General features: G+C 45.5%; 1 protein-coding gene across 1 annotated transcript in view; it reads left to right on the top strand.

The window, feature by feature from the left end:
• Positions 1 to 27,116, top strand: part of GALNT11 (polypeptide N-acetylgalactosaminyltransferase 11) — a 319,722-nt gene that overhangs the window by 164,485 nt on the left and 128,121 nt on the right. Inside the window, exon 4 of the mRNA XM_085632014.1 lies at positions 13,416 to 13,582. Within this exon, the coding sequence (XP_085488140.1) occupies positions 13,416 to 13,582 (167 nt within the window). The remainder of the gene's footprint in view (positions 1 to 13,415; positions 13,583 to 27,116) is intronic.

Here is a 27,116-nt window from a genome sequence, read left to right as displayed (position 1 = left end):
GTGTGCGGGTCGGGACCTGGGGGGGATCTCTTTCAAGAAGGCATTTTTTGCACGACTGAGCAGTTCTTGCGGGAAGAGACTCACACGCCACTTGATGTATTCCTATACATGCGATTGCGGCAGGGCATGAGATCGTTACTTCCTGATTTCCCCCGAGAACCGGAGTGTTTTGAACCATTGCACCGGATGCTGCGCTCAGCCATTTAGTGTCCAGGCTGTACGCCTCAATACGTGAATGTGATATGGGGGGGCGACAGTTCTACTCGGACGCGATAGGGGGAGGAGCTGGGGAGTGAGGTCACTGAGGAGCAGTGGAGATACTGCAGTCGGCAGACAGCACAGATATCGGCTAGTAGTAGGTTCCGGGTAATACATTTTAAGTTCTTGCATCAGATATACTACACGCCGGTTAAGAAACTGCGTTTTAAGCTCGCTGAGAATGATCACTGTGGGAGATGCTGTCAGTCGGGCGCGGGATTCTTGCATCTGGCCTGGGGCTGTGCCACGGTGCGTGCATATTGGGAGCAAGTGTTTACGACATTGGGAGACATGCTCGACGTGCATCTAGAGAGGGACCCGCTGCTTGCACTTCTGGGACACGCGGCGCATATACCCCTGAAACACAAAAAGTATGTCGCCATCTCCTTACTGCTGGCGAAGCGGAAGGTGGCTTGCAGATAGGGTAGAGGCCGAGCCCCGAAATTCAAAGAATGGCTGGCTGATATGATTTTTTGCCAAGAACAGAGTAACACATATGCAGAGCTGCTACCGCAGACCTTGAGGCCCAGGGATATATGGGGGCCGTTGGTGGGGTATCTCCTAACGCATGGTCCCGAAGGGGACAAGACTGTGCAGAGTGCGGCTGGAGGTGGGGGAGCGGTGGGCTCGGCGCTACTACCGTCCCTCACTGCATAAGTACTCTTTCCTAGCTCTGTGGAGACCGAATGTGTGATATAAGATCTACGGAGTGAGTTGCGATTCGCGTGTGCATGTGGGCTGCCTGTGCTGTCTTGACGGGCTTCCATAATTGCACAAGTGATACTGCTTGTACTTTTTATACTTTGGATTGTATACCCTTCATGCTGACTGGAATATTGACCCTGCTGGTGGTGTTACATTACTTTGTTATGTGACTGATTAAAAGCATAAACAAAGTTTTCAACAAAAATAGGTTGCGGATGACATCCTGGATGCCAGGTGTACTTCTGCAAGTCTGTCTACGCAGGGTGCTGCGACAAGTTTGTAGCCTGGTGTGTCACCTGCAATACTGACCCCTTACAGGCCAATATGTTGCATGTCTTATTGTTTGTTTAATCACTGACCCAGCAAGCACACTTGCTGTGGGCACTGTTAAAGGTTATCTGTTGCCCCATTTGGCCTTTTTATGTTTGCCGGACCCACCTTTATTGTTCAAATTGCATGTTGTGATGAGGTTTCTAAAAGGGTAGACTAATTTGTTTCCTCCAAATCCCATTGTGATGCTACAGGGGGATCTTACTTTGGTCCTTAGTTTCCCCATGTGCATGTCATTTGAACCAATGCACAGATGTCTGCTCTCCCCTGACTCTAAATAATGTGTTCCCTGTCGCTGTAACTTCGGTTCACTGCTTGAATGAACTCCAAGCTCTCTAGATGCAGCCACCTCAAACCACCTTTTTCCCTAGACGCGGCGTTGTTTATAAACCAGGGCAGCCTTTTTTTCCAAAGGCAGTGACTGTGCTTCACTTTGTGTAATCCACCACTCTCCCACCGTTCTTTGCTCTGCCTCATCCCTCGAAAGAGGTGAGATTCCATTATCAGGATCCCAGAAGCGCTTTATGCTTTTAGATTGAACTCACCAAAGATCATTGGGTGGACGGTCAGATCTTTGTGGGTTCTTCTGGGGTAAAGAAAGGCAAAGCAGTGCAGAAACAGCTTCTGTCATTGTGGATAGTGCTCTGCATTAAGACCTGCTGCACACTGGTCAAGATGCAGCTTCTGCAGGAATTGAGGGCCTGTTCCACAGGTACACGGTTGCTACCACTTCGCCGGTACACAGAGTACCTGTCCTTGACATCTGCCAGGTTGCGGCATGGGTATTGGTACACACGTTGAAAGAGCACTGCTGTCTTCACAGCCAGGTCAGGCAGGATGGGCATTTTGCCCATTTGCTCATGCAGGACTTTTCGATCTGAGCCATTCCAAAAGCCTACTACCTTGGGAGTACTGCTTTAGTATCTATTCTAAAGGAGAGCGAACTGCGGTTAGAAGTATCTATCATGGAAACAAGTTACGTACCTTTGGTAGTGCTTTTTTTGGTGGATACTCTGTCAGTGGGACGGTCTCTTTTTAACCTAAAAACGTTCCAAACCAAACACCTGTGGATATTGGGTGAGGTGTCTGTGGTTAGATAGGGTATCTTCCAGAAACAACATTGCTGAAGGTAAGTAACTTGTTCTTACAGTCTATTACATTTCTTTTCTTTTTATATAGAATTTCTTCAATAACCCACTTACCTTCTGGGGAAAATGTCTCCACAATGCCTCTTCATCTTTAACACATCAACAATGCTGAATTCACATGTAGTGTAGCAATCATTTTTGCGGGGGCGTGACCAAGATAGCGACCGCAATGGATGCGTTTTAGATCTGCTCTGTTTAAGTCTCAATATTTCTCCTGAATCCAGCGGCATCGGAAACATGTCAGCATCATCTCATGCCGTTCAAGCATGCGGCGATTCCCTGTGGGACTAGATGAAGCCCACAACTGAGGGAACGAGCCGAGGGAGCCATAGAGAATAGCTGCAGGCGCCCCGGGAAAACCGCCTGCAGCTAGCAAGTGGAGGTGAATGGCAGACAGATCACTACTGGGCGCGGCGGAGTGCCGAGAGAATATCCTGGGTAGCGGTGGAGTGTGACCTGCGAGTAGAAGCTGCGGAGCTTGGAGGAGAGAGGAGTACCTGCTGGTGACTGCAAGTCTGTCGGCGGCCTGGTTTTAGCGGTGCAGGGCTGCCTGGAGGGCCTTGTGGGAAGTGCTGAGTGGAGTAGCTAGAGTGACGGCGGAGGCCCAGAATTCCAAAGAAGCTCCTCCCGAGAGGTATGTGGAGACTGACCCCAGGTGGCCCGCCCCCAGAGTGACTGCAGTCGCTGCTATGGGCAACGTAGAATACAGTGGGGGAAAAAAACTACATGGCAAGTCAAGGGACGAGACAGATCGGTCCGGGAGTGGCTGAGCAGTGAGGAGCGCCACCCTGGGGAACAGCATAATGCAGGACCTGACCAGGGTCACCGGTACGCCTGCGGGAGGAGAGGAGGCCTGGTGCTGATGCCCTGTTGAAGGCCTGGCATCTGCCAGGGGGGAGTCGCCGGAGAGCAACGATGAGCCTGAGGCTTGAGAGGAGGCCCTGCTGGGCAAATAGGAGGACTGCATTCCGAGGTGCCCTCCCGTTTCACCCCCCCTCCAAGTAGATGTGCCCGCTGGAGGCGAAAAAAGCAGCGGCAGGAGAGAACAGCGGTGCGGCAGAGAATAGGGCCTGGGCTCCCTCCATCACCCCGAACCACCAGCGTACCACGAAGGTGGCCTGTCCTCATAGGAGGAGAGCGCACCGGAGAAAGAGTGCAGACATCACGGGTCGGCGCCCTAAGAAGAATGCTGAGAACGAAGCTGCGTCAAGCATAGAGCGCTTCCCCGTGCTGCGGAAACTGCACGCTCTAAGAAAGGCACACAGTTAAAGACACAAGGCCTCCAGTAGACTAAGGTGCAAGGAGTCCGGGGCGAAGGTGCTTCAGACGTACATCGAGGGAGGCCCCCAGGGGAGGCCCGTCACCCTCACAAACAGAAATTGAACGGGCGGCTGCCCTGCAGGCGGTAGCAGAAATTGTGCAAGAACACAGAAAGGTGTCGGAAAGAGACTCTGCCGCTGATCAGAAATCAAGGCATTCAGACTCCATGTCCTCGCGAGGAGATTACGCTGACCTCCCCATCATCACGCTGCAGACAGCTGATGACCTACTGTGATATCCTTTTGATATGTAAAATCCGGAACTGGAGTTGGTAGGGGGAAATAGGTAACTCTATGTGAACGATTGGTACCAGAGCAGTAACTATGATTGTCGATAAATATTATCAGCAGTAAGATGGACACTCTTAAATCCCATTGTATTGATCCTATTTGAGTTGATGCAACTGAATAAAATGTTTACTAAAAGAAACGATGGGTACCAGAGGGTTCCCCCACTTACAAGTTGACAGCTGTAGATTTCGAAGTCCACCAGTTAGATTAATGCACTGATTGCTATGTACTGGGCTGATACCTCATGAAGCTGGTTTACACCTCTTGGCCCCCACTTCACAGAGTAGCTTTTACAGGCTACCTGCGAGATATACTCACTTGGGAGTTGGTTGTGATGATTAGTTTGGACGGCTGGCCGTTGCCACACTGCCCTTGGGTCGGGGAGTTTAAAGTTAAAATGTCTTCTTGTTAGATTTTCTCCTGTCTTTTCTCTTTTTTTTTTTTCCGCGTTACTGTGAGGGCTGCGTGCTACATTATGGTGCAGAAAGACAGGGGGAGGGGAGTCAGGTGAGAGCAGGGGCTGCAAAGTTCTGTTACAATGAGATATGGCTGAACACTGACAGGCGTTAATACTCATGTCCTGGAATGTCAGGGGACTGGGCTCAGTCACCAAAAGGCATAATGAACACAGATACCTCTGTAGGCGCGGAGTACCAATCGCTATGCTTCAAGAAACACATGTGATAGGAGTGGAGAATGATAGGCTGAGACGTAGGTGGAGGGGTAAGCTATATGCCACCTCCTTCTTGGCTTATGCTAGAGGAGCCCTGCTATGGATTAGAGCGGGAGTACCTTTTGAACACACTCGTACATTGGTGGACAGGGAAGGCAGATTAGTTTTCGTGGAAGGAAGGCTAGCTGGGAAAGAAATAGTATCAGGCTCTTTATATGCCCCGAATCAAGACCAAGCTGCTTTTCTAAACTCCTTGTCCACACAACCGGCTACTCTCCCGATTGATAATTTGCTGATTGGTGGAGATTTTAATTGTGTGCTAGATGTGTTGCTAGATCGCTCCATGCCCCCATTGGCAGGTACAGGAGTGGGCAAGTTGGTGGGTGGGCTGAGAGAGTGGCTAGACCACTGGGAACTAATAGATTTTTGGAGAATGCACCATGTTGAGGAACAAGTGTTTTCATATTTCTCACATATCCATAGCCTACACACTCGTATAGATAGATTAGTATGCTCCCAGGGACTTACCCAGCATGCCACACTCTCAGAATATTGAGACGTACTATGTCCAACCATAGCCCTGTGCTTATGGTGTTTAAACTAATGGGGGAGCGCCCACCTGCTCCAACATGGCGGCTGGACCCCACCTCCCTGGAGGATGCACACTACCGTAATATGCTGGCAGAGGCGATTGCGGAATATTTCATTCAGAATCAGGGCATTGCAACCACTGGTCTCTGGGAGTGGGAGGCCTTTAAGGTGGTGATGTGAGGCCACTGTATTGATATGTAAGTTGGAGCCCGGAAAGAACTGAATAGGGAGCTCCAGGCACTTGAAAACAACCTTCAAACACTAGACAGGATTCTGGTTACTCAGGAGGGAGCAATGGGGGAACTCCGAGAGACGAGGGAAAAATATAAATCCACACTGGAAAGGCTGCGTAGCCATGACTACAAACCATGCATAACTAAAACTCATGAAGAGGAGGCAAAGGCAGGAATGCTACTGAATTGGCTTACTAAACAGACACGCGGGTAACCCCTATCACGCATATGAGATGGGGAGCTGGTCAGTCCCTATTTTCCCCGACTACCATCAATAGGGAATTTTATGACTACTATACGCAACTTTATGCTGCCCCTCTGCCATGTGGAGTACTTCTGACTTTCGTATCCACTTGTAACACTGGCCTCCTTGCCAGAAGAAGATCTTGAAGAATTTGGGGGGCCATAATGGAGCAGGAAGAGAAAATGTACCCAGAAGTGTGGGAGCGGGATGGGCTTCCTGATTCCACCAGGGATGTTGTAGTTATTCCGCTCCCCAAAACCAAGACACAGGGAGCAAGGGTTACGGAGTTACGCTCCCTTTCGATGCTCAACACTGATTTTAAGAGTTTTAGTAAGGTCTTGGCACTCCGCCTTTTCCCAAACATGCGGCTTCTCATACACAAAGACCAGAGCGACTTCATCCCCACACGTAACACCCCTCAGAATCTCAGGCGACTGTATCATGTAATGCATCACCCAGAGGTTCTGGGGAATTTAAATGAGATGTTGAGGTCGGTAAACCTAGAGAAGGCTTCTGACACTTTCTGATGGTACTACCTCTTTGAAGTCATGCTGAAGATGGGTCTGGGGCAGGACTGGGTCAATTGGGTTAAGTTATTGTACACTAACACAACGACGCAAATGAAAACGGGCAAAACGCTTACCCCAAAGTATGCAGTTTGCAGAGGTACAAGACCGGGGTGCCCACTAGCCCTACTACTATTTGCTTTGGCTATTGAACCCCTGACGGCGTTGATTCGCCAGGAATATAAGGGTGCAGGCAGAGTGGTGAACGGGTGCAAGCATGTAATTTCCCTCTATGCGGAGGATATACTCTTATACAGACAAGACGGGGCTAAGAATATTAAGCGTGCTATGGCATGCTTGGAAACGTTTGAAGCAGTATCAGGCTTACGAGTCAATAAATCCAAGACCCACGTCTTCCCTATACTGTCAGGAGGGTTGAGACCACTAGATTTCCCTCCTTACCTGATTTGGTCTCCCACCTCCTTCCGGTACCTGGGGATACAAGTCTTTCAACAGTTGGAAGATCTTCGGGAAGCTAACCTGGGGAAGGCTCTCCACTCCTTAAAGGCCTGTATCGCCTTTTGGCAATCCCTTGAACTACAGGTAATGGCTAGGATAGCACTCACTAAAATTATCATGCTCCCAGGGTTGCTCTATTTTTTCACAAACCTACCATTGGGAATACCTACCACATGGTTTAAACAATGAGACGCCTTAGTATGAGATTTATTCTGGGATGGCGGTTGTAAAAGAGTCTCTCTGGACATACTTTGGCGGCCCCTGGAGGAGGGAGGATTGGGAGTTCCGGACTTTGAGTAATATTTCCTGGCCTCGCAGCTTCAATGGCTGCTGAAATGGATCGGTGGGGCTGATAGAGGGGGGCTGTGATTCGTTGGGGTTGCAGTGAAGCCAGAAACTTTAATAGCTGGATTGCTTGCCCCACAGATGACTCTCCCAAACCCGAGGTGCTATTGCCAGCGGCACAAAAATACTGGCGCAGATGTATCTCAAAGACGACTAAAGTGAGACTGTACGCACCGGCACTGCTACTGGTGGGCCTACCTCCCGGTGAACCTGTGATAAATATTTCACTGCTGCACAGATGAGGTCCTGGACCATGGTAGGTATTGGTACAGTAGGTGACTACTACCAACAAGGCACCATGATGCCAATGAGAGACCTAACAGAACAGTACGGCCTGCCGCCGGGACAGTTCCTCACCTATGAAGCGCTACAATGAACATTCAGGAACCTGTGGGGGGGCAGACAGACTGGAACCTGAAACACACACAATCCTACAGCTACTGGTCACATTGGGTCTCGTTAGACACCTAGTATCATGGTTGTACAAATCCCTTACGGCTCTGTTGCGCCATCTGCTGCTGGCCTTACATACCAAGTGGGAAAAGATACTAGAAAGAGAGCTGACGGAACCAGAATGGAAGCAAATTCTAACCTCTATGCGGAAAATTTCTAGAAATACCAGGCTAAAATATGTACAATTTAATTATGTACACATGACGTACATGAAACTGCATAGACTACAGGTGGTGTATGTAGGTGTACCCTGCGCATGCTCCAGATGTGACCAATTAGATGCTGACTTCACACACATGATAGGGTATTGCACTGCCCTATGGCCCTACTGGGAAGGCATAGTTGAGACCCTGAAGACACCCCTCCGAAGGTCTCTTCCCTGTACCATATAGGCATGTATTCTGGGATTGTTCCTGAGACCGGCTGCACGCAAGGTTGGCACTAGGTTTATTGATCTGGCATTGTTACTGGTCAAGAGGCGAATAGCCATGAATTGGAAGACAGCCGGGAGCCCCAGTGTGCAACTCTGGAGGGAAGATATCACAAGATGGGCAAAAGCTGAGGACTGGGCACTGTTCAGGGAATAGGCTATGGGGATACGGATTTACCCCATTCCAGATTTATGGACGGAAATATTGGTTACATGGGAACACCCAGAGATTGGGCGAGAGGATGACTCTTTAGATGACAATGATAGCTCAGGGGAGGAGCAGGCAGAGGCACCCAGGGAGCGAGCCGAAGGGTTGACCTAGGAGAAATGGAGGATTCCTGGACATTTGGGGGGGGGTGGGGGGTGCCTCACGCAAGATCTAGAGCAGGAGCAGCGAGGTCACATGACTCACAGGCCACATACAGTAAGAGGTAATGTTTAGCCAGAACACATGATACAGCTATGAAGATGATAATCTGTCCAACTGCCTGTGGGCCCCCAACCTGAAGAGATGAGCCCTGACAAACTGAGCCACACAACCCGATGCTGGGAATGTGAAGTCAACACCCGGATAGATAATTGCATATGTACGCAGCCCTCCCGTTCCCGTTTGCTTTAATGTTAAGTTTTTTCTTTCTTGCATTGTTCAAATTCACACATTGGCGAGTTTTCCTTCATGTAAATGGCAACATGGCCTATATTGGGCAAACTCTCAAAACAAGATCGCAGACTTTGTACGTTACCCCTTCATAATTATAAAAGAGATACTCCCATGCAATGTATGTGATGATCTATTGCATATGATAACATTTTATATTCCTGAATATAACAGCAAATATAAATGTAATAGGCATAAGATGGCAATACACTCATATGCTTAGACTTATCTGCTAATGTATGTAAGGATGTGTAAAGTTTTAAAATGTCAATAAAAATATCTATACATTTTTTTTATTATTGCTTATTTACCCATTATTATGGTTTGCCATCTTGCACAAGATACTGTTAAGGTTTCCATTTTAGATGATTTTTATCATGTACTATCTTGTGTTTCAGATTGCTTGTCTCTACTAAATACCCAATGTGTTGTAGAAATTATATCATGGTATTTGTTTGTTACCCTCTATGATACATTTTCATGCCTCTTCATCTGTGTGTCCAAGCAGGTCACACTGATATTTTTGAATGCAACTTAATGCTGCCTCTTTGTGACTGGTTGCTTTATGTTGAAAGGATGGATTGTAATCACAAGGTAAACCAAAGTACAGGTTTATTGGTAAGTTATAGGATGGTAGTTACAAGTAGATGAGTTAGTTCAAGCTGATTCAAGGCCCCACCAGGAGCTGCATCTTTGCTGCTCAGCCCACTCTCTCTAACTGTCATTTCTCCAGTCCACCAAACACACCAACATTCCACACAGTCATCAGGCGTTCCAACATTCCATACACACACTCATGCATACTGGCTAAGCAGCAGGAAATGTAAGTACAACACTTTACTACCCCCAAATGAATTAGTAATTTGGAAATGTTACCTTTTCTTAATTATGTTGAGGTTCCATTCACATCCAACAAACGTTGCACTTGTTCGCAAGAGTGTTCCACAGTTATTGCTTATGTGATGATGATAATTGTTATAAAGGTGCTTCTAATATTGTCATAAAACAATATCATGATCCTATTCTGACTCCTCACTCCCTATGTTTATTCTCAATAAGCCTGTAGCCATATATTTATGGTCCTCCCGACTCTGAATGGGGCAGGCAGACCGGATACTCCGTCGCGTTTGTGCTGTACTAACTTGTCCGCCAAACTCTAAATGAGGCCCATAGTTTACTGAACTAACTATAATTTGTGTCCCCACCATGCACAGCTAATGACCTCACTTACTACATTACCCATTACATGTGAAACATCATTGATGACCTCTCAACTGACATCATTGATGACACCATTGACATATACAGCATAGAGTTAATATGTTTACCCATGTGGGTACATAGCATGGAAATAGCGTAAGCCCTCGAGGCAAGTGTGGTTGTACATGGTGAAAGATATATAGTGCTCTTCTTACAAATTACTAATGTCTGGGGTGCAAAGAGTGCTCCATGTTAACCAAGGCAAAGGCTGAGCACACCTGGTGTGGGTTGCAGAGCTATGTTTCTAAGTAGGTTATGGCTTAAAACCAAAGCCTGTCGTAAAAAGGCTTCTCTTGCAGTAGATTATCCACCAGTTGATATTTGGTCATATTACAGTGTAAAGTAGTTGTAATAAAGTGCAGTGAAGAAATTCTGTGTAGCAAGGATATTGCTAAGGTGTGGATGTTTATTTCCAGAACTTAGTTGAAGATTGTGAGGGATTACAGATTGTTGAATAATGTAGAAATGTTGTGGTGTCCTACTTAGAGGTGTTTATCTCTTAGTGGGGTTTTAAACTTCACTCTGAGGTGGTATGCCATTGTGCCCATTTCAGAAATGTGTGTAGTTTATTTTACCAAACTACAGAGGGTGGTCCATAGAGCCTGGCAGAAGGTGTCATTCAGTGGCAGATCCATACCTGTCAACCTCTTGACTTAAAATTCCAGGTCAAATAAAAGCGTTCAGAGGGTAATTGTGTTAAGGTGAATGCAGAGCAAACGCTTTTTTGGAGGGTGACAATTAAAAAGTGTGTGCCTACATTAGAGTCTATGGAGGCATATTGTTTTTAGGTGGATGTATACCACTAAAAAGAGGGTAGCATTCATCAAATGTGGATGTCCTGACATATGCTATGTATGTAGCATGTGGTCAAACGATATATCAGTTATCACATGATTAGGGATAGAAAATTGACCACAGGTGTAGCGTGTTGATTTACTTTGCCTACAAACACTTTAGGAAGCAGTCACAGTGACTGTATGATATCATCAGTGTTCGCATCAATTATGTCATTTAACATGGAGTGATGTAATATGTGGGGTCATAAGAAGTACATGGGTACATGGGGGTCGTACGTTTTTCAGAGTTTTTAAAATGTTTTAAATGTTAGTCTTTATTTCATTTTAACACCTAACTATAAGTCATGTTAACCTTTGTTTCTTCAGGTATTTTCTGGGGAGTTTTGTAACATAATGTAAGTTCTTATTACCATATCTACATATGGTGAAGTCACAATATTGTCACTTTAACTGTTACTTTTTTCAGTGAATTTCTAATTGTGTTTGACCATATTCAGACTTAAAAATACACCCACCCAAGCCCCTCAGCCAGCCTATAGCCAACACAGTCACAACAGAGGGTTGACGCAGTCACTGGCCAGGCCCTTCACTCAACCCCACGGCACCCATCCAACCCCCGCTGCACACAGCCTTTGTCTGTGCATAACTGGGTTTGACCTTGGGGCCTGTCCTCTGACCAAGCCCTACTCCCAACACTGCCACAGCCGTCCAGCCTTTGGCAGTGCACTACTGGGACTGGCTCAAAGGCCTGGCCTGATTAAAAAAAAAAAATCTCTGGAGTTTTCTTATCTATTCAATATTTGAAATTCTATTTCCATTTTGGAGTTACTTGTCGTAACAAAACTTAAACCTTTTTGTAAAGCTTTATCCAAAATAGGTTTAACTGTTCAATTTATTTCTAGCTTTTCTGTTTGGTCATTTGTTAGTGTCATGGCTATTAAACCTCATGTTAAGGCAGCGTAAATTTAGATCATGGGCTTTAACCTGGTGATTACGGGCACCTCAGCTTCACTATAATCTAAGGGCCAGATGTAAGGCTGTGTTTAGCAGTCTCAAACGGGAAATTGCGTTGTTTGCGACTGTTAAAAATGGTTGTTGCATGTGCAAACCCTATTTTAAGAGTCGCTAAAAGAAACTGTTAGGAGGGTGTGTGCCAAGGGCGTCCCATCCTAATAGCGAGTCGCAGGAGGACGTATGATTGTTTTGCGACTGCACAATTGCAGTTACCACCAACTCCAAGTTGTTGGTAAGCCATTCACAAATGGGAAGTGGTCCCCTAGGGACCCCTTCCCCTTTGTGAATGTATGCGAAAATATTTTTTTAGAGCAGGCAGCGGTCCCATGAAAATGTTTCAGTTTTTTCTTTTAAACGCTGCATTTGGAAAAAAAAAACTTTGCTTTTCAAAAAAAGCAAACGCAGACATGGTGGTCTGCTGTCCCCTGCAGGCCACCATCCCTGTGATATGTGAGAATCCTAAGGGGTCCAAATTGCGACCTACCTCATTAATGTTAATGAGGTAGATCTTTAGCGACCCCTTTAGGAATCGCAAACAATGTTTGAGACACTGTTGTACATTCCATTTTGTGAGTCGCAAAACGGCGCAATTTGCGACTGCAAAATGGTATGGTCGTACTTATGGCCCTAAATGTTGGGTTATGGCAAATGTAGGCCTTAATTTGAAACCTGACACCCTGCTCATGATATAGTTTGAGACAGGCCCTTGGTAGCCTTTTAAAATGATGCTCCTATTCTGGGACCGCCTCAGATGTAGGCTCCTGTGAAGCAGTGGTGTGCAGCTCCCACCAGACTTCTGCTTAATCCTAATCTCTCTTATCAACTGCCTCCCACACAGTTCTAGCCTCACCATTTCATGATGACCCCACACGTAATCTATGCTACTCTGGCTGGCCGGAGATTGTTCCCTGAGGAAAAGCACACGCAAAATTCACACGAACAAACCCCTAGTAAAATGCAGACAGCACAACATCCAATTGGATAAACTAACCCAGTCTAATGCAAAATGAAGGCACAGACTAGCTGCAACCCAGATTCCATGTCCACTAACCTGCGCTCAGACAAAAATAACCTGCATATATGACTGTCAGACAGGGCAAAACAGAGTACCATGTCTTGCCACCTCCAACATCTCCACAACGCCATGTGGTGGCTCATAGTTGACACATTTAAGTGGCTCTGCTACTGCCTGGCTAAGAGCTGTGATTCTGCTACTATTGTCCCTTTCCATTAATGGGTTCTGACATTCTCTCACTCTCTGACAATACATTTAAGTGTGGAACAATAGAGAATGCCACTTATGTGGTAAATATTATTTATGGGGTAAATATCTTATTCATTTTTCCATTCACACCTTTTTTCCAGATTATTCTAGACCTTTATCCACTGTTCTGCTGACCCTTTTGTTAAATATAAGTATACGTTTAGTGTATGATCTATCGTTTACATTGTGTTTGGGCCACTCTATTTGGATTTATGCGGGTAATCTTAAATTGCCCTTTTCCAAATGGTGGTATCTTGGCACCAGGTTGTGCTCAACCATTCTGAATAGCTCATGTAGATGGTACGCAATGAATTGTATTATCAAGGGGGCTAAAAGCCTCGCTTTAGTCACGTGTTTTATGTTTTACCTGTTTGCAGGTGTTCAGGGAAGTATTACCCACCTACTCTTCCGGTTGCCAGCGTTGTGATTTGCTTCTACAATGAAGCCTTCTCTGCTTTGCTTCGGACTGTGCACAGTGTATTGGATCGCACGCCTGCAAATCTTCTTCATGAAATCATATTAGTGGATGACAAGAGTGAGCTAGGTGAGTGAGACTTCTGCCCCGGCTGGAGGCCCAGCCCAAATGAACCTCGCAATTCACAGCAGCCCTTATGAATTTTGCACATAGATGCTCGCAGTTTCCAAAATGCTTCCAGTTTGGAATCCACCCAGAAAATGGGTCAATTTCTTTGGCTTGACTATCCAAAATAAATTAATTAAAGTTTTGAAACTGGAATTTGATTACTTATTAAGAGGCTTTAAGCAAACTAGTTAATTAATTCAGGTATAAACAACCTTGAACTTGAGAACGTTTGGATTTCCAGTTTTTTAAAAAAAAAAACAATTTTTATTTTCGGATTTCCAGTTATGAACATAGAATTTCAACAATGATCTGGACTGGCACAGGAAAATTAGCCTTGTGGATGCTTGCCACATGGACATGTTTTGGCAACTAACGTCTACAGTTTCTCTAGTCTAGTTGGCTTTGGTTGACCATCCTGACCATAGCCCAAGAGTGCACTAGTTTGTTAAAGGACTGCCACGATAGAAATGTGGTGCTCTGTTGACATGGAGTCGTCACCTTAGCCACATGTGTAGAGGTGTATATCTAGGTGCAGAATGCAAAACGAGCGGGTGGTGGGAGATGGTCAGCTCCTTATTGGTTACAGATTAGTGGATGTGTGGGAGGTGTGTCTGCAGTGCTTTTCTGAACTGCTGGAGTGATGAGACAAGCAAGAAGGATGTTGTTTCAGATTTTGGTTGCAAAGCTGGAGAATGCTTATATCCAGATTTTTCTTTCATTTTTTTTACACATCTTTCAAAGATTTACATCAAATGTGGGATCAGCATTTTAGACGGTTTATGGATTTGTGCTGCAAATATTTAGACTATTCATAGATTGCCCACAAAACCGCCCTTTGGTTAAAGGGCTGTCATAATTAAACCGAGTTTGGCATATTGCTCCTCTTTCAGGTTTCAACTCGGCTCTGTAAATATTCTTAGAAAACGTATCTAGTGTACTCAGTGATTGGAATCAACTGTGGGTCCTACATATAGGCGTTGTCATTACCCACTCATGGTCCTCACTATGAGTGCCTCATAATTCTGACGGGCCAGTACAGCACCCCAACAGAATTATGAGGCAAGCAGGAACACTGTGGATCTCTTTACTTTCACCTGGAGTTGTTGGCTACTGGAAGCAGCTGTCATTTCTGGGTGAAATTCTTGGGCAAAATGGGGAATTTCTATGGGAATTTAAATTACAGACGATCCCGGTAAGGCCCCATTTGCTTATGGGATGTTAACTGTTATACTGTGAATTCTTGATATTTTCTTCTGAACCCCTGCCACCTTATGATCGAGACCCCTTTGTTAATTCTGGTGGTCTGGAATTGACCTCCATGCCTTGCGACCAGTGCACTCGTAATAAGACCCCCAGTGGTACTTCTTGTGTCAATCTCTAAAGAATGATAGAGTGAGCTCATGCACAGATACAAACATGTGTCCTTTGCTTGTGCTTCTGATGTCTACAATTGAACCATTAAGGGTTGTACATTTCCTGATTTAAGTGAACATTAGTTATCAGTAGCTAACTAATATTCAGAGATAAATAGCATGTAGAACAGTGCTGTCTAGTCTGTGTTGAGGTACTCTGTGTGGTGTGCATTTGCAATTGGTTTTCCTCGTTTTCCAAAAATAGCTCCTTTGAGCGAATGCCTTTTGCTTTTAGTACAATGAAATGGCCTGTGACAAATATCTTGCTGTGTAAAGGTTGTGTGAGATGCCACCTCCTACATAGGTGCCACTAATTCTTGTTTGTTTTCTTTTTTTTAATTCATCTTGTCTGATACTCTCATCACTTTCCTGCTTTGTGGATGGATCTTTTCCATAACCACAAGTTTTGTGACTTTTGCTGTACTAACATCGTATAATTTGCCATGGTGACTGAGTGAGTGGCTCACACGGATTTCCTGGAGGTCTCCTACGTGTTTGTTTGATTGTCACTACACTGCTTCCAACTAGGGGTGGGTGAAGAATTGTGCTCCGCCGTCGGAGTTCGCAGAGTTTTACCCACTCCCCGCGGAGTCCCAAAATACTCCGCAAAGTGACACGGAGCAGATTTATTTTCTCCCGAGTGGCTCGCCAATGGTTAGTTTGTGAGCGCTTGTGAGAAAAAATAATGCGCTAGACCTCCTCCTGACGAGACTTCTCATTTGCGGGCGGTCGCGGCAGGTCACGACCGCTCGCATTGAGAAATCTGCCATGAGCGTTGAGGAAGCTGCTGCTTGAGTAGATTGTTTGCTCAAGCGGCAGAAAGCAGCAGCACCCTTTTGCGTGACACGCAGTGCCATTCACACTGATTTTATAGTGCAAGACAAACTCCTGGTGCTAAAAATCAGTGCACGCAGCATAACTTAAAAGACTCCGCCACATTGGGACTTCTAGAATGTGAATGTGTACTAGGTTGCCACAGTGACCAGTGTCTGTGAGATCACCATGCTCCAGGGAGACTGCAGTCAGTTATCTTGGCCAGGCAAGGGAGCTACACATACGCAACTTGTATCTCGATGAAGAAGACCGATTTACTTACTTTATGTGGAGTGGCGACTTTACTTCAGTAGTTTCACCGACATACCGAGTCAGGTAACCGACATAGCGCACCAGATAGAGGTGGGCTGGGGAGTGTGCTTCCTGTTTGTTGTGGTTATCAGCATCCCTAACCATCTCCCTGTAGTAACCACACAGGAAACAAGTGTAGTTCTCCTTTTTATTCAAGATAGCTAGTTCAATAAAAGGATGCTTGCAGCAGTAACACAGAGCTATCTCATAGTGAGGTAATTCATTCTAAGCCCCAGCAAAAGTACCCATCCCACATGACATATACACATTCTACATTCTAATAGCTGGATACAAAGAACCATATTACTACACACCCCTTCAACACCCCCACCCCCGGCGTGCACTGCTGTTGCTTGTTGGTAAAAACGTTTCTCTGTACAAAAAGCAGAAATCATTGTCTTTCTCTATGGTCTCCGATGGGTTGAGACCTCTCAGCAAATGTTCTTTTCCCCACAGCACACCACATCCCTTTCTCATTTATGTAGGCTTCTCCGAAATTCTTCCCACATAATTATTCACCCATATGACAGTGTGTGTACATCTGCGCTTTCCACAGAATCTTCCCCCAGCTCTCTTTTTGTGCTGCCTGCATTTTTCATTTCCTGAGTCTGTTGTGAGATCTGCGTCCTCCTCGAAAGGTGGTCAGCAGCTTTGCCGAGTACAACATTCCCATAGAGACGCATTGAATAGACTGTCAGACTGTGTTAAATATGCCAAGAAACGCTTGCAGCAGAAAGAAACCCCCAAGGCAGTGGTTCAAAAACAATGCAGGCTCCGATCTTGGGGTGCCAGAACTCGCCTTTGTGAGAACCATTTTTGTGTTTCGAAAAATAAAAATTACCAACGTTCTGAAAAGCCTGGCAATGGCAATGTTACAAAACCTCAGGATTTACACTCACTGTGCTTTTAAAATATTTGGGAAATGTGCAAAAAAATAAAAAATGTTTTAGTAAAGCAATAACAAGTAAAACGAACAGTCCAAAATAGTTTTTGCACTTCTGTTCAGAATTAATGTGTTTTGTGTAAAGTGTTTTTATTAGATTTCGTGCTGAAAGATGAATAGCCCGCTTGTAATTATTTTGTTATATATTTGGTCAATTCAACTTCCACTAAAACATGTAGTAAATATTTTTTTGCTCCAGTGTACTTTGTGGCAAGACGGGTCAAACCTACATTTTTTTTAAAAATTGGCTGCGGAACTTATTTGGTTTGTGGACTTTCAAACTGGTGTTGTGTAAACTAGGCTAGAGCGAAATTAAACTGATGCTGGCAACATTTGAGGAATTACGTATTTTGTTCTTGTGAAATGCCAGAAATTATGCCATGCTGGTTTATTACGCTGCTGTTAAATAATAGTGAAGGAACAACGCGAATAATCGGAGTGCGAGCAGATGTTTGTGACAGTTGTGTTTTTTGAACTATTGTTTTAACGCAAAATGACACATTTTGCACTAAAATATAGTTCTTTCATGCTGGTGTCTCCTGCTCCTTGTAATTGTCCCACCGTGCACCCCTTTAAATCTTGCTGGAGGGGGGGGTGGGAGGGTGGTTGTCGGAGGGGGAGGGGGGTCTGTTTATGCATCCCAGACAAATCCTCAGTGCTGATGGAGCTGCCCCCTCCTCCCAGCCTTGAGGCAGGTTCTCTCCATCCAGTGAAGAAAGCTGATTCTAGAAGACACATGGAGCTGCATGGGGTGAAAAGAAGGTAAGGTAGGAACCCCTGAACAGAAGGAACAGGCGAAGGCTCATTCCAAGCTTCCAGCTGTCTGTCTCCGGTCCCTGCCTTAGCTCACTAGCTGAGCCTGCTAGAATGCTACGCTGTCTCAACCGTTGCGGGGACCGGGAAGTGATTTGACTCCCACCTCTTCCCTTCATTCACTAACATCACAAGCAGGCTAAGCCAATCTAGAGACAATGCATGTACCTGTGCAGCCGCTTGCCTGCGTAAAGACAATGGCATTCTGCCTCCTTAGCACTAGGGAGGACTCCTATCTTCGCTTTTGTAAGGAAGCGGGCTTTTTGCAGTTATGCCCCCCCCTATGGGCATGTCCCTATTTTGACTGCTATATGCTGGTGTAGTGACTCTGAAAAACCCTGCTAAACAGAACTCGATGCATGTGCCCTGACCCTTAAAACCGTGCAGGTTTAATTTGTTTGTCCCCAATTGGCATAGCCTCACTTACTTGTAACTCCCTAGTATATGGTACCAGGGTTAACCAGGGCCTGTAAGCTAGAGTGTTCCTCAGGGACTGCAGTACTTTAATTGCCTCCCTGAGTAATAGAAGGTAAAGCATGGCTCCCAGTCTGGCACTGCACACTGGAAGGGCAGTTTTAAGCTGCTAACTGGACTTTGCCATTCAAGGTAATTGCAATGCCCAAACCTCCCTTTTTAGGTCTCTCCTGGCAAAAGCAGTGCATGCGCTTCTCTCGCTATTGCGAGTACCTTTTGTAATCGATTCTGCCAAGGGCTTTCGTGCACGTGTCTGCATGGACAAACATGGCTGCTCTTGACATTTGTCCGTAGCAGACAGCATGCGCGTGTCCGTAGGGACTGTGGACAGTCCCACGCCATTTTGTTGCCATAGCAACGAAAATGCCGCTTCGCATGTGCTTTGCTTTTGTTTTTGCTGTCAGTTCCCCCAGAGCACAAGCAGGCATCCACTTCTGTCTTTTTGTTGCGATCAGCTGTCCTGACAGAAGTGGATGCCTGCTTGTGCCCCGGGGGAACTGCAGGACAGCTGTTCGCAGCAAAAAGACAGAAGTGGAGGCCTGCTTGTGCCCCGGGGGAACTGACAGCAAAAACAAGCAGGCATCCACTTCTGTCTTTTTGCTGCGATCAGCTTGTTTTGAAAATTGCACCACTCGGCCCTCTGACTCTCTTGCAATGTATGGGTTGTCTTCCCACTTTTCCAGAAGCAATTAATCTTCCCTTATCATGCCCCTCGTAAAATTCAGAGCAGAGCTTCCCGCTGCCCTGGTGTGAACGCGAACAATGCTGCCGCCATCCTTCTTCGGCGCGAGCCTCATGTGGCGCATTGTTTGTGCTTTCAGCCCTGGTGGTCCCTCTGGAGGCAGGAGACTGAGATGGTCTTCAGGAGATATTCCCAGGGCACAGCGCAGCACAATGCATCATGTCTTTTAAGAGCGCATTGCTTTGTATTTGTGGCTGCCAGACATTGTTTGCTCTGTATGTGGTGAGCGCATCACCCCAGACGGGTTGCACAGGACTTCCAGGAGAAACACCGGGCTAAAATAACCAGAAAAAGAACACTGTCTTAAATAGCAATGTCTGCGCCGAAACAGGTAGCCTGGGATTGATAAAAACAACTAAAGATACATCGTGTTGGAAGCAGAAACACCTGCGACAACAATTCCCTCATCATGCAAACAAACGCAAAAGCAGTTACTTTCAAACACGAAAATTGGCATGTACCCTGATTTAGAGCATGATCGATTTTCGCAGAAAAAAGACACCGAAGTGGCAAAGTCCATGGGAGTGCTCCAGTACCCATCAAATAGAGGCTCCTTTCGCTGCTCCTTTTATAAGGCAGAATATAAAACTACATCTTTAGACCCAAAAGCTTCCCCTTCTAAACGCAACACTCGTTTCTCTCCCTTTAGAGGTTTCCATAGAGGAGGGTATAAAGGAAACCATTCCAAAGGTAGGAGTAAAGGCTCCCCAGCACGTAACACCCCTTCCCCTAACAAACAGTGACTTGCCCACACTTTCCCCGAGTACTTAACAGCCGTCGGGGCAGACTTCAACAGTTTCTCCCCATTTAGCTATCCATAACAACCGACAAATGGGCGATCGGCCTTATCCAACATGGTTATTGCCTGGAGCTTACCACCAATCCTCCAAACATTCCACCTCGCATTCACAAACTGTTGTCAAACCACTTACAGTTACTCAAAAAAGAGGTTAAATCTTTCTTAGAAAAGGGAGCCATAGAACCAGTTCCATTACAGTACCAAGGTTCAGGGTTTTACTCTCTCTATTTTCTAATCCCCAAAACGGATGACTTCTTAAGACCAATTATTGATCTCAGAGTGTTAACCCTGTACATACTGTCAGAACATTTCCATATGGCAACGCTTCAACAGGTCTTTCCACTTCTACAGCAAGGCGATTTTATGTCCACACTAGACTTAAAAGATGCATATTTTCACATACTGGTTCCTCCTGCTCATCGCAAGTATCTCAGATTTGTGATAGCAAGCAAACACTGTCAGTTCAAAGTACTCCCATTCGGAGTAACTACTGCTCCCAGAGTGTTTAACAAATGTCTAGCAGTAGTGTCAGCTCATCTCAGAAGGCAACAAATTCACATCTTCCTGTACCTAGATGACTGGGTCATCAAAGCCAGCACACACCAGAAGTGTCTAAAACACACTCAGACCACACTACACCTACTCCACCAATTAGGTTTCACGGTCAACATGCAAAAGTCTCACCTACCGTCTTCACAAATACAATCTTATCTAGGACCCACTCAACACTCTCACGGCCTTAGCCTCTCCCATTGCAGCCAGAATTCACAATAGCCAAACTCTATTGCTACAGTTCCAGGCTGACCAAACCTTACCAGCCAGGACTTTTATGCAGCTACTAATAATGATGGCATCATGCATTGCAATAGTTCCTCATGCAAGACTACACATGCGTCCGTTACAAGAATGCTTAGCACGTTAGTGGAATCACTCACAGGGTCAATTAACAGATCTAGTGTTGGTGGACAGCCACATCCTTCGCTCTCTGCAGTGGAGAATGGCAAGGAGAAGAGCACTCACAAAATGTATCAAAATGGTGGTCATTCATTGACCCTGTTTCTCAGATCTAGCTAACAGCAGACTCATTTCTCACAGGTTGGGGTGCACACCTCCACCATTACACAATCCAGGGTCTCTGGGACAACAAGCACAAACATCTCCACATCAACTATCTAGAGCTTCTAGCAGTATTTCTACCTCTGAAAGCTTTTCAGTCTCATCTCAAAGACAAAGTTGTCCTAGTCTGCATGGACAACATGACAGCTATATACTATTTACAAAAACAGGGGGGGGACACACTCTCTCCAACTGTCGCGCCTCTCTCAGACCATTTGGAAGTGGGCAATCCATCACAAAATTCATCTTCTAGCACAACACCTTCCAGAGTGAACAATCAAATTGCCTACCACTTCAGCAGAAGGAGGCAGCAAATACATGAGTGGGAACTCCATCCCCAAGTTCTCCTTCCATACTTTTAACAATGGGGATACCCACAAATAGATTTGTCGCCACAGGAGACAATGCACAATGCCCAAACTTCGCCTCCAGGTTCCCAGACCCTCTATCCAAAGCCAATGCCGTATGGATGAATTTGTCAGGGATATTTGCCTAGGCTTTTCCGCCTCTCCCACTCCTTCCGTTTCTGGTTTGCAAACTCAGGCAAATTTCACTCACAGTGATTTTGGTAGCTCTCACTTGGGCCTGTCAACCATGGTACACCACCCTGTTAGAACTATCAGTGGTTCCACATCAAAAGCTGCATCTCAGTTCCACACTTCTAACTCAGAACCATGGAGAAATCAGACACCCAAAATCCAAAGAGCTCAATCTAGCAATTTGGCTCCTGATGTCATAGAGTTTGAATACTTAAATTTGCCACCAGATTGTATGACTATTCTTAAAGAAGCAGGAATGAATATGGATTTTCTAGAGCGCGCAGCTACCTCGGCGGAGGTATCCTGCCACTTGCGGACAATCCTGTCTGAGGCGGTACAGGTGGAGGTTACTGTCTAAAAAGCCAGGTCTTTAAGGTTTTCCGGAGTTCTGTTTCTGATTCGAGTAGACTCAAATGGAGAGGGAGGGAGTTCCAAAGTTTAGCCGACTGCACCGTGAAAGATCTGCCGCTCAGTCTCTCGCTGTGATAACGTGGGATTGTCAAGAGTCGCTGGTTGTTAGATCTCAAGGCCCGAATTGGTTGGTACAGCTGCAGCCTTTCCTGGAGGTACACTGGTCCCAGGTTTCTAGTGGCCCTAAATACCAGGGTCAGAGATTTAAAATTGATCCTACTAGTAATAGGGAGCAAGTGAATTTGCCTCAAGTGTGGCGAGATATGGTGTCGCAAAGGAACCCGCCTGATAAGTCTTGCTGCGGCATTTTGGATACGTTGTAGCCTGCGCAGTAAATAAGAAGGTAACCCCAGATAAAGGCTGTTTACGTAGTCCTATGAGGAGGTGACTAACGCTGGGCTGAGGAGGGGGCGCCTGGCTGAAAAACAAGACCTTCCTTTTCTCAGTGTTTAATTTCAGGCAGTTCTTATGCATCCAACCTAAGATGTCTTTTAGGCAAGCCTTAAAACTGTGAAACGCCTCAGCTGAACGGTCTTTAAAGGCGAACTTGAAGATGGTAGAGAGGTGGGAGAATCCTCTGTTGGAGAAAATGTGGATATCGAGAAATTTGGACTAAAAAAAGTCTGATAGGTTAGTACAAAGTGTCGGGAAAGGACGAACTGAGTGGTCCAAGGCAGTATGATTGAGAAAAGATTTTGTGTTAAAAACGTCCTTGGTGGAATTAACTGTGCTGCCTATGCAGTTGGCAAAATATTCCCACATCTTGTGGCGCTTTGAGCCTGGGAAATTATTTCAGACCTTCTTTATAGAGTTCCTTGTCCGTCTAGCTGTAGGACTTTCTCCAAGTCCGTTCCAACTTCTTACATCCACTCTTCTCCTTCCTCGGTTCATCAGAGAACCAAGGGGTGGAGGATTAAGCGCTTTTCCAGGATGCTTGCTTCAAGGGTGCTAACATCTATTTGGCATCGGCTACCCATTTATTGAAGCCAGCGGAGTCCTTATCAGGGTCAGCTGTCAGCCTTGACAATGGTGTAGACCGTGCCGGTCCCAGAGACTCAGCGGTGGCCTTTCGCCAGTCCCATGTTTTTTCAGCCAGAGGTCGGCATTCTGCAGTACTGGCCTCGAAATTAAAGGTGAATGGTACAAGTGAATGGTCTGACCAGGTCAGGCAAAGGAAGATGTCTACCCTGAGGTTTGTAATATTAGAGAAAACCAGGTCCAACATGTGTCCGGCTCTCTGAGTGGGTGCCGAGACCAATTGTCTGAGATTGAGACCATCCAAAGTTTCCGGAAACTGGACTGCCTGGGTGCAACTGTGATCATCTGCATCGGGGTTAAAATCCCCCAACACTATGAAGTTAGCATATTGCAGAGAAAGCTGAGCGATCGCATTGCAAAGCCCTGTGAGATGTATTCCAGAGCTATCCAGGGGTCTGCAGACTAGTAGCCCAGCCCAGGAGGCGGCAGGTGAGAGCCTGATGCAGAAGGAGAAGGCTTCAATGTCCCCAATGGGGCCTACTCTCGCCGTAGTGATCCCCCACTTGTCTCTCAGGATGATTGCAATGCCCCCGCCCTTCCTGTTTTCACCTCTATTAGCACATGCAATTCGAAATCCGGATGGGGATGGTTAGATTTATGTCGGGGTTGGAGACCCCCTTTAGCCATGTTTCCGTTAGGAACATTAGATCCCAGCCATTTTTGTCTAAGGAGAACCAGGTAGCTTCTGCGTGCTTTGGCAGGGATCTGCAATTAATGAGGCAGGCTCTAATAGTTGACTGACTGTTGGCATTTGGGCCAGAGACGGCCACATTCCCATTGGGTGACCCCACCACTTTCCTCAATTTAAAATTACATGTTGTCCAGCAGTAGTCTATGCTCTCCATTGCGAGGTCACCTGTAATCTAACCAGGGCACTCCTTGGTTTTTAGGGCTAGGAGCGCCTCTCTTGACCAGCCTGTCAAATTGGGCAGCATGGCTGGTGCAGGACGCGGCCCGGACGAGGATGGGCGCAGACCGTCTTGCCTTTGGCACGCCTGCTGTGTGTCCGCCCGCCCCACAACATGCATTTTAAGGGGAATGAGCAGGCAAACAACAACTAGCCTGCCAACCGCTGAAAATGGCGCCCAGCTGGTGTCCCTTAGATCGGACAGCGGTGCAGTGTCATGGCCGAAGACCCAGGCACTCTCTTCCCCAGATGAGAGCAACAGTAAGAGAGGAGGTAGGGAGGTAAGGAGAACCGCCAACTCTGTACCCTGCAACATGCAGCAATGCAGGACAGCCTTACAGATCGTTTAAAAGCACAGTTTTAAAAATGCAGTTTAACACAGTTATTAAAATGGAGTGCAGTCGAGCCACTCACCACGATTTTAATCACAATTTGGCCTCGCTTGACCACAAGATATCAGCCTCACTAGTATGCAAGTCCCCCACCAGAGCATGTTATCCACAAAATGGAAAAGATTTGTTGTGTATTGTAACAACAACAATATTGATCCGTTAGATGCCTCTATCCAAAATATTATTTGTTACATTTTGTATCTACAGCGTGCTGGTCTAGCCTACACATCTATTTGATTGCACCTTGCGGCAGTAGCCGCATATTTGCAAAACAGACAACATTTATTTTTGTTCAAGGTTCCGGTAATTAAAGCCTTTATGGAGGGCCTAAAAAAGATTAATACCACCCAGAGTACCTCCTGCACCAGTTTGGAATCTGAACATTGTGCTTACAAGACTCATGGATCCAACTTTTGAGCCATTACATAATTGTCCATTACAGTTTCTTTCATGGACGTTTGCCTTACTCATTGCTATCACTTCATTAAGGAGAGTTGGTGAGCTACAAACATTAATCTTACAAGAACCCCTCTTTCAGCTTCATAAAGATAAAGTAGTTCTTCGCACCATCCGAAAATTTCTTCCAAAAGTGGTTTCTGCTTTTCATACTAAACAATCAGTTGAGTTACCTGTGTTCTTCCCTCAACCTGATTCAGTAGTAGAAAGAGCTCTTCACACGCTTAATGTCAGAGGAGCTTTGCTGTACTATGTTGAAAGGACAAAAGATTTTAATAAAACTAAACAACTTTGTCGCATTTGCCACACCTCACAAAGGCAATCCTATCTCTAAATCTGGTATTTCAAGATGGATTGTTAAATGCATTCAAATGTGCTATGCTAAAGCTAAAAGAACTTTATCTATACCTCCTAGAGCACATTCCTCTTGTAGAATTGGAGCATCTATGGCCTAACATTACTTTAGCTGACATTTGTAAAGCAGCAACATGGTCCACACCACACACATTTACCAACCACTGTTGTGTGGATGTATTAGCACGTCAACAAGCCAATGGAGGGCAAATAGTGCTAAAGAAATTTTTTCAAACAACTGCAACATCTACAGGTTAGCCACCGCTTTGAAAGAATACTGCTATATAGTCTATGCAAAGCATGCATATCTACAGCACACATGTGCGAACGGATTATGTTACCCAGTAAGCATCTGTTCTTGGCATGTAGAGCTGTAGATTCACTTGCGCCTTCCCACCTCCCAAGCACCTGTAGTTGTTGCAGTTCTCATTATTTACATTACATTCGCATGGACATCTCTGTACTGCACTCACTCCATTCTCACAATGCAACACGCAACAGTGGAGTTGATGCCCATGCGCACTATCACCGAAAGGAGGAGTCACCTTACCTCGTGACTGGGAAAGACTTCTTAGAAGAAAACAACTTGCAAACACCTGGACCCAACACTAGAGTGCACGAGTATGCAAAACATGTGAATCTACAGCTCTACATGCGAAGAACAGATGCTTACTGGGTAAGTAACATATCCTTTCTGAATATCTCAAACCACTTCTCGAATGTAAAGCCTTTAACCTCTGAAGTGGCCGATAATTTCATGGACCAGAAAAAATAGCCTCATTCGTTGAAGATAGAAGACCAACAATACAAGTCAACACCTTCAAAAAATCTGATTGAAACCTAAAATCCCCAAATCTCTTTTCTTATTCCTTTCAGTTTGTCTCTGGGAAGCTGTACCAACCCTCCAACAATTTTCACCAAAAAGCCCAGAAATTGTGTCTCTTGACTCTGCTCCAAGCTCCACTTCTCTCTGTTTACCACAAAGCCCAAACTGGCTAACAACTCCACTGCCAAATCTGAATAAAAGGTCCCACTCGATCTCTCCTGATCCATAATGAAAATGTCGGTCAGCTATATTATCTGCCTTACACCTCTCTTCATTAAAAAACGCCACAACCGTACAAAGGATCTTTTTAAAACACCACAAAGCTGATAATAGACCAACTGAAGGCAAACAAACTTCCACATCTTTCCGTCCCATCTGCCCTGGAGAAATCTCTGATGCAGTTCCCAAATAGGAATTGCAAGGTAAGCATCCTTTAAATCCAATCGGGTTAACCAATTTCCTGTCTACAATATGTCTCTTAACATATGGATACCTTCCATTTTGAAATGATGATAAATTACTCAATTGTTCAGACTCCTTAAATTTATCACTGGCTGCATACCTTTGTCCTTCGTTTCACTAGGAAAATATTGCTTACAAAGTCTTGTAACTCGTGAAAAACTTCTACAATGCTACCTTTTTCCAACAATTCCTGAATCTGCTTTTCTACCAACTTTGAATGGCCCTTGCTGAACACAATACTCTTTGGAACCCAAGTCTGAACAGGTTCTTTTATTATATCGATATGGCAACCTGGCATTGTTTCCAGTATGCATGGATCCCTTGTATTTCAAACCCAATTGTGATCAAATTAAGCAAGTCTGCCAACAATTGTAACGTGCTAACAATATGGTCTAATCTTACCTGTACTTTGGGTGTGATGTTCTCCACTGTTCCACCTGTCTCGGACTCTCTGTGTCTGAGGGAAAAACCCAGGTGACTGGGCTGAACACTGATTCTGATAAAAGGGTCTAAATACATGAGAGAAAGAACTTGTGATTCCTTGTCCACAACCCTGCTGCTTTGCAGCATGGCTTAAAGTGCTATGACACACACAACCCAGGTCACATCACAGTGCTCTTTTTGTTGACTTTAAGCTATGTTTCACAACAGCTCACGGTGCTGTGCAACACGTCTAATAAACATTG

The sequence above is a fragment of the Triturus cristatus genome, chromosome 10 (assembly GCF_964204655.1).
Source record: "Triturus cristatus chromosome 10, aTriCri1.1, whole genome shotgun sequence".
In the NCBI taxonomy this organism is placed as follows: Eukaryota; Metazoa; Chordata; class Amphibia; order Caudata; family Salamandridae; genus Triturus; species Triturus cristatus.
Note: the sequence above shows the minus strand (reverse complement) of the source record. Positions and strands in the feature narration are given on the sequence as shown.